The 13,046-nt window shown below is 39.0% G+C and overlaps 1 protein-coding gene across 1 annotated transcript; it reads right to left on the bottom strand.

Moving 5' to 3' along the window:
- Positions 1-1,498: 1,498 nt before the first annotated feature.
- On the bottom strand, positions 1,499-5,148 carry LOC133453057 (regulator of G-protein signaling 5-like). Its single transcript, XM_061732906.1, has 5 exons — positions 4,859-5,148; positions 4,684-4,749; positions 4,517-4,578; positions 4,255-4,421; positions 1,499-3,580 (listed from the first exon to the last, which is right to left on the bottom strand). The coding sequence occupies exons 1-5, from the start codon at positions 4,909-4,911 to the stop codon at positions 3,314-3,316; spliced, it is 615 nt and encodes a 204-aa protein (XP_061588890.1). The 5' UTR covers positions 4,912-5,148; the 3' UTR covers positions 1,499-3,313.
- Between the last annotated feature and the right edge of the window lie 7,898 nt (positions 5,149-13,046).

The raw sequence follows: 13,046 nt of genomic DNA on the forward strand, positions 1-13,046 counted from the left end.
CATTGGTTTGCATTAGTTACTTTGTGTATTTCTGATGTAATATTATCCCAAACCTCCTCCCTTATTTCTATTTCGAGCTCTGCTTCCCATTTTTTCATGGCAGACAGTATTCGGTATACATGAGATATTGGTCTCCCTATGTGCTTTCCGTTTTGAATTTTTGTCAGGTATTGCTCAATCGGGGAGTCTGATTTTTTAATGCAGTTCCAGTCTGGGTGTTTAAACAAATAACTTCTTATCTGAAGATATCTATAGAAATCCAATCTTGGCAGGTTGAACTCATTCATCAACTGTTCGAATGTTTTCAATTCCTGGTCCTCAATGAGCTGGTGGATGTAGTTAAGATTTACATGTCCCCATCTTTTGTACCCTGCATCCAATTTTGGAGGTATAAAACCCTTTAAATGAGCCACACCCGACAACACAGACACATCTCAAGGGAGGCCAAAATTATTCTGCACCTCTATATTAAAGGTTTTAGGGACCGTCCTGCCCCTTGGTGTCAGGCACTTTTCACAGTATTCTAATAAAATATATGCTCATATTATCTGTAAGTGTGTAAAAGGAGGTTGTGTTCCACTGTAAGAAATGTAAGACATTTCGTAGCCCGACCTTTGTTCTGCTGTCCTAATGCTGGAATACAGTCTCTGTTAAATAAAATTGTTCTTCCATAATGCAAAACACATTTTTCTGTGATTTAAAGCAGCACAATGTAACTTTCAGCTTTTGTTGAGTTTGGCGGCTCCTTTGGACAAAAGCGGTAGTGTTTTACCAGTAGTGTGGCAGGGTTCCTACCATGCACCTCAAAGTTACATAGTGCCAGTGAAGGCGATACAGACCCCTCAGACCATGACAGAGGTGTCATTAAACCTGTTGGAAGTTGATGTACCATCACAATGACTCTGGAAATATGATATTACGGTGGAAAAGTTACATAGTGTTGCTTTAAGAGCCTTCATACATTGTCTTTTGATTATTTTAATTGTTCTCACAGACAGACACTTGCTCTTATTGTCACATTCATCATTTAAATACATAAGACTGCATTTGTGTCTGATTCTACCTCCCCAGCAGACTGCAGCATAAAACAACACACTGACCACAGACTGATAAACATCTGCAGCAACGTACTACAGATGTCAATAGATCCGGATCATCAAATATTTAACTGAAAACCATAATTTATCATTATCCAATGTAAGGGAGTATTAATAAATCGCTTACATTAATCTCATGTAGCTAAACAAGAGATGCATTGCACCAGATTACAGTTCAGTTGCTAATTTATCTGCAATCCATGAAGCAAAGTTTTCCCTCCCCCCAAAATAACACAGAAAAGCTTGTCAAATTACACTTTTAGTTGTCATCCAGCCATTCAATACACGTAACTGACATTGATGTATTTTACTTTTTATTGCAGTTTGTGTTATTTTAACATTTTTGTTTCAGTGAAAGTTGTCTCACATGAGTTTCAAAGACGTTAGGATGAAAAAAAACCAATGTTTTGTAATGCCAACATGTGGTATTAACTTGTCTTCCCATTTCCAAAGAAAAAAAAGGAAAAATATTGCGCCTCCCCTCGTATTATTACTTGTATTATTATTACAAGTATTAGTTCAGTACTATCCCATGACAGCCATATTCGTGTCACATGAAGTCAAAAAAATTACCCTGCTCCATCCCCATTACCCTCTAGTTATTTTTCTTTTCTTCTCTTTTTCCCCCTTATCTAATCACTTCCTTTTTTTCCATCCACCCTCTTTTTCATTATTTCCACAATCAGATTAGAGCTGCAACAGACTGGTTACACAATGCAGAATTGGTAAGGACATGGAAAATCAAAAAAGATATTTTCAAACTGCATGGAATGATTGTTTCCTGTGGGTGCTATTTATGGTCTCAGTAACCGCCCTTTAAATGCATTTTCTATTTTCAGACATAGATTGATTCATTACGGTCACGTCTACCAATAAACATTTTGCACAGAAAACATTTGAAGAAGTCACAATTCAGTGGTCAGTAATTTTGATAGAAGTCAGAATATCTGTTACAGAGGAGAAATACAACTATTCATGGCTGAATTTCATTATAATGTTATACAATCAACTGCAGTTTAAACTTTCCTTCAAGCAGTGTAATTACTACGACGGAGTATTAGAGCCAAACTAAGAAAAAAAAGAAGGAAATTACGAAAATAAAGTCATAATAATATGAGAATAAAGTCGTAATATTACGAGAATAAAATCGTAATATTAAATATATTATAAATATATAAATATAACTTCACAAGATGCTCAATATTCAACATTTTTACACACTCTTCCTGTTAGAGTTCTCATAAATTAACACTTTATTCTTGTAATATTACGACTTTATTCTCATAAATTGCGACTTTATTCTTGTAATGTTACGACTTTATTCTCGTAATATGACGACTTTATTCTCGTAATATTACGACTTTATTCTCATAATTTTACGACTTTATTCTCATAATATTACGACTTTATTCTCGTAATTTTACAACTTTATTCTCATAATATGACGACTTTATTCTCATCATTTTACAACTTTATTCTCATAATATGACGACTTTATTCTCATAATATTACGACTTTATTCTCGTAATATTACGACTTTATCCTCGTAATATTACGACTTTATTCTATTACGACTTTATTCTCGCAACATTATGACTTTATTCTCGTAATTTCCTATTTTTTTTTTGTCTTAGTTTGGCCCTACTCCGTCGTAAATTAGGTTTATGAGGTTTCTGTAGTATTTTGCCACTTTGCTTGTAGCTCTTCCATGTCACCACTGGGTGGCAGACCACACTAGCTGCTGTGGAGAAAACACAGAAGAAAGTACCGGTACACTCATGCTTGTGATTTAAAGTTTGCTGCAACTTTTCAAATTACACAAAGTATTTCATATTGCATTGCTTCATAATGCGTGTATGAAAAGATGAACATTTGAAATGGTCAGAAATAGCTGCAAACTCACACAATAACTAAACAGATCTGCATTCACGTCCATGTTACTTGATTAGATGAACAAAAATCCAGTTTATTCATTCGAGACACTGACTGTCTCAGCCAGAAGCTTCACAGTATTGAACACAACCGTTTCACTTTGGCTAATGTCCGGTTCTCACTCCCCGCTCCAGTTCAAGCCCACTGACTCCACTGGCGGGAGCGCTCAGTCCTGTCAAACACTTTTCATTTTTGAGAGGAAGTGCCTGCATGTGCAGCGTCTGTCGACAGCACTTCCTCTCTGTCTGAGCAACATGTCACACCGTAAAACAGCAGTCATGAGGTCAATCCTTTTGCAGCAGAAGAAGGCCGTTTTTCAGGCTGTCCACCCCAACAGTCTTTAGCCTCCAGGCCATACGGGGTTTCTTGAGGCCTTTCTGCTTTGAAGTTGCATCAATAAGGACTTTGTAGCGCTCGGACTGAATGAAGCGGGGGAAGGAGTCATTCTCCATGAGGCTGTAGATTTTCTTCTGTGCCGCAACAAAGCACGATGGACTTGGCTGCTGGAAACTCTGGCTGATGATTTCTTTTGTGTAGAAATCCAGGTTTACCTGAAGGGTTGTAAAGCAGTAACGCACGGTTATACTTTTACAGTTCTTTAACATTTTTTAAAACATGTTTATTTATGTTCAAATTAAAAAATTATATACAAGATCTTCCTTCTTCTTTTCATAATTTCTTTTCTGTTAATTCCGATATTCATTCTTATGCCACAAGGCACAAAGATGATTTTAATTTACCGTTTTGTAGAACATGTAAACATCAATCTTTCATCACTTACAGAGGCCCCCGCTTGTGGAATTCACTCAATAAATCTCTTAAATCATCACCATCCTTGCCAATATTCAAAAAACATTTAAAGAACTTTCTTATTGTTTCATCTTTGTAATGTTCATTATTTGATCTGAGTTACATTTTCTTGTGTTTTTTTTTTTTTTTTTTTACTCTCCCTTGTGTAGCTTTGTTTAGTTTTTTATTCATATATGGCAAGGATTCTATATAAGCCACCAGGCTTCTTCCTTTCCTTGCATGTTATTTAATTGTTTTTCATTTTTTGTTCATATTTGTCTTATATTGCTAAATAAATAAACTAAACTAAACTAAAACTTAATGGACATCATGCGGTGCATAATGCCAGCTGCATCGGTATTTCAAACCCTATTAAATGTACTACCATTACTTTTTGATTTCAAAACGTTTTGTATGACATGTCCATCTCGCTCACCTGTTTTGGAGAGTCTTCCCTGATGAACTCTTCATAAATACTTGCTGCTTTCTGCGTCCGTTCCTTCGGAGAACCAACAGCTTTGAATTCTTGACAGGTGAGCCAGAAATCCAGGTTTTCCTCACAGAACTCTGACTTTAGAAATTCCCGAAACGCTCTCCGTCCACCTTTTTCAACGCAAGAGAACATGATTTCAGTATAATGACAACACTAACCAACCAATATATTTACTCTGTAGCGCTTGAAAGCAGACGGAAATTACTTTTCTTTGACAGGAGTGCCTCGAGAGATTCTCCCGAAGGGTTTGCTTCATTTGTTTCCTGCCTGCAAACAGGAGAAACACAAGAGTTTAGATGTGGTTTCAGATTGGAAAGAAAACTGTCAGGGAAACACAATATTAAAATGCAGTAAGAACAAATGAAACAGTACCTGCTGATTTTTGTCCATAATGGACTCTGCACGGGTATATGTATTCTGGATTTCCAGCTGACATCCCTGCAAGAGACATTTGGAGTATTAAAATAGTGTAACTTTTTCATGATGCATGATATTAACACCCTCTGGGAAGCCGTGGTATTTTGTAAATAAAATATACTGCACTTACATTCTCTTCATGTCCTTGAGGTCCATAGGTGATGAGTTAGAGAGTCTATTCATCGTTGGAAGTGAATTACATTACCACCGCAGTGAATCATGATTGAAGTCCCTCGGTGATGCACAAAGCCGCTGAATCTCAAAGAATCTCCTTTAAATCCCAGTTCGATCCTCAGTTTCCCGACCTCACCGCGGTCTCCTGACAAAGCCTGCTTGCTGATTGGGGTTAGGGTCAGAATGGAATTTGACTGTGATGACATCACATGATGTTTCTCCCCTGAATGACAGGTTGGAAACACTCCCCCTCTGACCCTACTGCCCCCTTTATCTGCCACGGTTTCTCCTCCTGCAGGAGCCACATGAATGCCTGAAGTGCGTCAAACCCAGATCCCTCCCGAGCAGTTTAATTATAGAACAAAACTTTGTTCTGTGTCACAACCCCCACCGCATTCTCCATGCTTAAACGCGTTAAACAGGCTGATGAAAGTCATTCAGTCTCCATGTTACTTAACTCACCATTCAAGTCTGTGCTATTCATAGTTGCAGGTCATGCGGTCATGAGTTTGTTTTGCTTTCCTTATGAAATTCCTTCTTTCTCTTAAGAACTAACTATATTTACTCCCACTGTGAGTGGATTTCGGTTTCTTTAACATGTTCGTTTTTCAGCGTTTGCTGAGATCTGAAGAAGGCAGAGGTGTCTTCAGTATTCACATTCATTACTCAGGTAGAAGTATAGATACTAGAGTTTACAAATACTCCTGTAGAAGTTGAAGTATCAACTCAAGTTTTTTACTCAAGTAAAAGTATAAAAGTACTGGTTTCAAAACTACTTAAAGTATAAAAGTAAAAGTAATGTAAGGGGGAAAAAAGCCATTAAGGACAAAAGCCATTGAAAATGAATGCATCTTAGTATAATGCAAATATATTAAAGAACCATATATGTGTACTATTGAGCATTAACATGTGTTTCAGAGAGCAGCAGATATGATGACTAGTTGCCTATAAGTATTGTAATGGTGCAAAAAGTCAAACTTCAGAGGCATGTTATCATTTATCCTAACCTTTATTGGAATGTACATCCAAGTTTAGTTGCAGGAATCTGAGGGAACGGATGTAAGAACAAAACTGGACAAGAACATCTGAAACAACCACAACCAAATTCACTCTATCCGGACGGAGCAATTTAACTGGATAGTTTTTTTTTAAAGGCCTAAATGAAATAGAGTAACGAGGCTGTTTTTAAAATGTAAGGAGTAAAAAGTACAGATAATTGCGTGAAAATGTAAGGAGTAAAAGTAAAAAGTCGTCTGAAAAATAATTACTCCAGGGAAGTATAGATAACCTAAATTTCTACTTAAGTAAGGTAACGAAGTATTTGTACTTCGTTACTTGACTCCTCTGGAAGAAGGCCCAGGAAGCTAACAACATTTTAAACATTTTAAAGATGTAAGATGTAGAAAGTTAACATCAAATACTACCACAAGTCAGAAAAAGTAAGATGATGAACGAACTAGATGCAGCAAAGGAAAATTAAGCAAAAAAGACAGTGATTCTCTGATTTACAGTAATAACCCAAAATACCCCCCCTCCTCTACCTTTTTTTGGTTTTGGGTTGTTTTTTTTTTTTGCAATTCAGGCTTGCAGCACAATCCAAAATGAAAGAAAGAAGAGAAAAGATGGGGGAGCAGTCGTGTGGTGTTAAAGTGTCCTTGGGTAAAAACACTGAGCCCCACGATCCCCCCAAATCCCTTTGGTGATAGATCCAAAACTGAGTCAAACTCCATCGACCCTCAGGGGAAAATCTCTGAATTTACAGCAGAGATAAACAAATCTGGAACCTGTTACAGAGAACCGTTTTCACATCCATGACAACTGAATGAATTTCTGCGTACCTCGTCTCGTCAAACGACATATTTTTTTGGATGACAGCTGCATTTCCGTCATTAGCGACTTCACCCTTTCTGGTACATACATTCTGAGCAGGAAATAAAGACCGAACAAAGCATAGTTCTTCTCATTTTAAAGATAATGGCCGGGTTTCCCAGATCAGTTAAGTAGTTCTTAACAGCGAAAGACTTCTTTCAAACCTTCTTAAGGAGCCTGTGAAAGAAAATCGCGTTTCCCAGAGTCGCTCTTAGCTTAAGAATCTCTTTCATTAAGAAGGAAATGTAAGATGCTGCTGACCCAGTCTTTACAACCATCTTAGTGAACAAAGACTCACAGATCCAGCCGCGTCAGGCAAATCAATATCACACCAAGCAATGAGATATCAAAACAATGCACCCCGCACAAATTTTGATCTATTTTATACTTTAGATTTATATTGTTTAGCATTCATTGGTGACAGCAAAGGGGGAAAAAAAAGAAAAATAAGGAATAACAAGTGTGTTCCTGTATATGCTTTATGCATTACGCACAAATAAAACGATCATCATGAATATCATTTATTTGATAATTTGGCTGCTATACAGCATGTTCTCTCTGCAAATCAACCGCGTCACCGTGCGCGAAGCAGAACTGTTTATATGAACACATTGGTGCGTCAGCACTTCAGTCCCCTGGACGTGCTGTCGGACCGCGCTGTCCAGGCAACCGTGACACCTGCCCGAGCCCGAGCCCGAGCCCGAGCACCTACATGTGTGATGACAGGGAAGCAGCAGCTTAACGGGATCCTTTGATGAATCGTTCATTACAGTCTCAAATATAATCAATGGTGTCGGTTTATATTAAAGAATCTTTTTGCCCAGAAGAAAAAAGAGCGAAGACAACGACCCATAACTATTTTCTTCTCTTGAAAAAACACACCTGCACCGCGGGCTTTAGGATAAAAAGACGTGAGTCGGGATGCAGCGGCATCAGAAGAGCAGTGGAATACGTGCGAGGCGGTGCTGATCTCCGCAATCTGAAGCCCTCTATAATTGTAAAAAGAATTTCACTTATCACGGGTTCTTTTTGGAACATAACCCCTGCGAAAAACCAGGGATTGCTGTAATTCCACGTTGCGATTTGCGAAACTCGCCTTCTCTTGGCTCTTGACCGCTCATGTTTTTGAACGCACACACACGCCCACCACGTTTCCTCCCGGTCTCTGCGTGTGGGGAAAAAAAGCCTCACTGTAGCCAGAAATAACGGAGTAACGCACCGTTTGGATGAAAAAGGGTCATTGAATTATATTTATCATCTTAATTTTTCATTATAACGCACAGGCAGCAGGGAATTAATGCGTTAGGTGGCAGTGCTGCATGTGAAAATGCGCTGATAGTGATCGGTGATCGATTTGCCTGGCATCGATTGATTTGGTTTCAGAACCGGACAGCTGCTCCAAAGAGCTTCTGAAAGAGCGAAACTAAAGGACGGTGTTAAGAAGTCATCTGGGAAACACCCGTATCCTAGGGTTCTCTCTTAAGTGAAACCTTCTTCGAACTTCTCTTAAGTCGGATCTGGGAAACCCGGCCAATATGACTTGTTGTCCTGCTGCTCTTAGTAATAGATTCCTGTGAACGGCCTTGGGTTAAAGCTTAGCTAAGAGCAGCCACTTTCCAGCCCCCAGTCAAAATCTCCCTTTACGATGACGGCTACCCTGGGATAACACCCGAATCTAGCGCATCGCCTTCCTTTTTACATGAACTGTGACGGGTTGGTGGCATGTAGGGACAGGAATTAATACGATTTTTACGATTCTAATTCCATTTTTGATTCTGCCTTATGATTCAGTTCCTTATCGATTCCCTTATTGATTCTAATTTGTTGATGGCAGGATGAGGATGAGGAAGTCTGCAAGCTCCTCATCCTCAGGACGTCATAAATTACCGGGGTTTGAACCGTGATTTATGAGCCGTGGACGTCATCATATTATCATCATCACACTACATATTTCTTTCTATTATAACGTGTTGCATTAAAGAGTGAGATGCTCCAGTTTCATTCCATGGATGAAGCTCACTGTACATGTGTAAATGACAATAAAAATAAAATAAAATAAATAAAAATATTTTGAACATGAAACAATAGTGAATTATTATTATTTTTTCGTTTATTTCGGCATGTTTATATAGACACATTTCATCTCCAGAACATTATACATTGCATACTCAGCACATGACGAAAAGGGTACGGGAGAAGCTGACGCTTATCAAAGTCCCGCCCCGTTCTATGTAAGATTCATGATCACATCAACAACAGAATTCAGTAAGATACATAGTTTACCACATAGCAATTTGTCTAATTTCATCCTTCACAGTCCAGATAGCATGTATGTTTGTACACGTGTCCAGCCCACTCATCCTGATCACCGTTCCTGTGATTTACTACTGTGTCCACTGTTCAGTTATTTTTATGTCCAAGTCTCTTTTTGCATGCAATCCACTTTGCAATGGAGGTGCGTGTGTCAATGCAGATTTTGATTAGTCGCTGTCCTCTGGCTCTCTAGCCGCCACAGCCTTTGCCCCCTCCGCTCGTACTGACTTCATCTCCTCCCGAGCTTTGGACACCTCCGACCATACACTGGTCAGTCTCCCCTGGATGTCAGCGAGGCCAGAGAGCAGCTTTGCCTGATCAGCTCTCACTTTTCTCAACTTTTGTAGCATCCAGACCCCGCCAAGCCCTAGGATCACCAGGCCCACCGTCATGCCCGTGAATATATAGACGTCCTCCACGTCTTCTATATCCAGCACCCCAAGACACACCACTTTCCATTTATTCCAACTAAGAATACAAACCAAAACAATAATAAATACATGTAAATAAGAAAACAAAAAAAACAAAAATATAAATAAAAACATGCATACATCATAATGAACATGCTCGAAAATTAGTAGGAAGAAGTAAAGACTTATTAAATCCTACCCCCTAAACTCTATTTCATTATGATCAAAATGAATTTAATTTCTATAACAAAAACAAAAGATATCTATACATATATAACACATACACACATTTCATTTTATTCTTTATTTCATTAAAAAAAAAAAAATGTTCTTAAATTGTGAATGAAAAGGGAGCAGAAAGAAGAAGAATCTTATCTGATCTGCCCCTTTTTCCAAGAAATAACTTCACAAATAACATAAATTAAAAATACTAATAATAAATAACATACACACACACACACACACACACACACACACACACACACACACACACACACACACACACACACACACACACACACACACACACACACACACACACACACACACACACACACACACACACACACACACAGCACATCTAAGGACTCAGTCCATCATCTATTGACCTTCAGCGTCTGCGTCGGACAACTCTCCTGCGTCTGCGGGCGACGCGGGTCCTACGGACTCTCCGGCGCCTGCGGACGGGGCGAGAGCTCTGTCTGCGTCTGCGTGGCATTGTCAAAAGATGTGATGAGAACTAGTAAGAAGGTGTTCTATTTATAAACTCTGTTACAAGCTTGTTGATGGAATGGAATGGTTAATGGAATTGATGACATCATATATTCTTCAATGGAATTGATGACATCATAACTTGATGACATCATATCTTCTTCAATGGAATTGATGACATCATAACTTGATGACATCATATTTTTTTCAATGGAATTGATGACATCATAACTTGATGACATCATATCTTCTTCAATGGAATTGATGACATCATAACTTGATGACATCATATTTTTTTCAATGGAATTGATGACATCATAACTTGATGACATCATATTTTCTTCAATGGAATTGATGACATCATATTATTTGGGGTTTTTAGGGCCCGAGCACTTACAGTGCGAAGGCCCTATTGTATCTGTAGGAATTTTTCTCATTCTCGTTTTTTTTTTTTTTTTTTCCTTCTTCCGGCGAAATTATGGCCTTTTTGCCCCTCTAAACGTGCCCAAAAGTCACCAAATTTTGCACCCAAGCCAGGCCTGGCGAAAAATGTGGTATTTCATGGTTTGCATTAATGGGCGTGGCCTAATGGCTCAACAGCGCCCCCTAGAAAACTTTGTGCCTCAAGCTCCACAATACGGTTTGACGTACATGCACGAAAATCGGTAAACACCTGTATCATGTCGCAACGTAAAGAAAAGTCTCTTGGCGCCATGGCCGAAACCGAACAGGAAGTCGGCCATTTTGAATTAATCGTGTAATTTTGCCGCAATTTATGCCATTTCTTCAGTCGCTTCTTCGCCCGAACCGTAACGTGCACCCAGGTGTGTTATACATCAAAATGTGCGTCTCCATCTTGCGACTACGCGCATTACGTCTCTCAGTCAAAAGCGTTACCGTGGTGACGATAGACGCCAAAAAGCGTGCCCCCCCTTCATCTGATTGGTCCATATGTGATAGTTCCTACTTTCTGCCATAACTTTTGAATGGTTTGACATAAAGAGTCGTGGAGGCGATTCTAGGGTCTGTTGGGGCCCTAGGCAAAAATTTCTAGGGCGCCCCTCAAACCAGCATTCATCACCGTTATGTTATAATAAACTGACACCAACGAAAACTTTATGAAATTTTGTTTTTTATTCCAAATGTTTTTCTTTACCTTCGGCTGAGCTGAATCGGCTCCATTTAAAACTTCCAGAATGAACGTTAAATTCTGTGCACACGACACTGTGTGTAGTTTTTTTTTTTTTGACACTGTGTACAGGTGGATGATCCGTGATCATGGGAATGATGACATGGGGGCCCTTGAGGGAGGTTTCTTACTGGCTACTGAGATGTCATTGATAATTGTCCTATGTTTGTTTAAGATGTGGTCATTGCGGTTACCACATTTTGAGATCTGTGGAGTAAAAACAGCCTTCAAAATACTTTTTTAGTCCTCAATACCCCTGACAGGAAACACCTTTGTTTATAGTAATAATTAAAAAAAAAAAATTTTGGGGCCTCATTGGCCCCCCAACAACTCGGGGCCCCAAGCAGTTGCCTGCCTTGCCTGTTCACCAGCTGCGCCCCTGGTGGGTGGTGTCATCGGACTTTGTTTTGAGTCCTTGACCTTCATTGGCATGAATTAGCTCCGCCCCTTCTTCTAATTGGTCGATATGTGATAGTTCCTATTTTCTGCCATAACTTTTGATTGGTTTGATATAGAGAGTCATGGGTGGTGTCATCGGACTTAGTTTTAAGTCCTTGACCTTTATTGGTGAAAATTGCACGCGCGAGGGCCCCTTCATCACTGCTTGCAACTTTAATTTGGTTTAGTTTTTACTTCATAAAAGTGATGATGTCATAGAAAAAAAGAAAGCAGACTTTTAATTACTTTAAATTACAAAATAGTGAATAAGAGAATGATGACTGTAATAAAACACATCTTACACGGTTACACCTGATAAGTTTGGAACCGGGGTAGCACCAACTCTTTGCCAGTCCGTTACTTCGATGGGCAAGGTGCCATTAAAGTAAGATTAAATAAAGATATGGGTAAATTAAACAGTATGTATGGGCTTCTTTTCAGGTTCAGGTTCGTCTGGCAAAGTGAAAGACTGGAAAGATGGAAAGCCCTCGATCATGTCTTCTAAATTCAGTGGCAGCCTTCAGGGTTCACTTGGTCATCAAAGGTAAAAATCCAATATCGAAATACGCGGTCACCGAGCAGTGAGATTTTATAAATCATATTTTGCATTCTTTGGCAACCCCTGTATCAAAGTATTAGGTTTTTGACAACGAGTTTGTCCATCTAAAGTCAATATCTACTTGTTAAGACACTCCTAATATCCGCAATCAATATGCCAATATGCAGATTTGAAAACCCTGTTGAGAAAACTTTCGTTGTTTGGCTTATACACACACACACACACACACACACACACACACACACACACACACACACACACACACACACACACACACACACACACACACACACACACACACACACACACACACACACACACACACACACACACACAAATGTTATATTCTATTCTATTCTATTCTATTACAGAACTGTAATCTGCAACTGGCTGCTTACTGTAAATGACACCAGACACAAAACTGAAGAGTCCTAGGAAGAAGTTATTTGTGGTCATTGTCCAGTTCTTTTGCTACAGTCTATTGTTCATCAGTGTTTACTAGGAAAAAGCATGGTTCGAGAGTCAGTAGAATCTATATATCTATAGACAGTGACTGGAAAAGATTTGCATAGTTTTCCTTTTACATAACATCGCATAACATCAACAAACAATTTAATGATTGAGGTGGAATTTCAGAGCGTAAAAGATGAGGGAG

Source organism: Cololabis saira, chromosome 10 (genome assembly GCF_033807715.1).
Source record: "Cololabis saira isolate AMF1-May2022 chromosome 10, fColSai1.1, whole genome shotgun sequence".
NCBI lineage: Eukaryota > Metazoa > Chordata > Actinopteri > Beloniformes > Belonidae > Cololabis > Cololabis saira.

Excerpts from the sequence above, each read along its gene's own strand:
- LOC133453057 (XM_061732906.1), bottom strand. The coding sequence starts at position 4,911 with ATGAATAGACTCTCTAACTCATCACCTATGGACCTCAAGGACATGAAG. Across the intron at positions 4,750-4,858 it reads CTCAAGGACATGAAGAGAAT|GGATGTCAGCTGGAAATCCA; the intron begins GTAAGTGCAGTA and ends TGTCTCTTGCAG. Across the intron at positions 3,581-4,254 it reads GGGAAGACTCTCCAAAACAG|GTAAACCTGGATTTCTACAC; the intron begins GTGAGCGAGATG and ends ACAACCCTTCAG.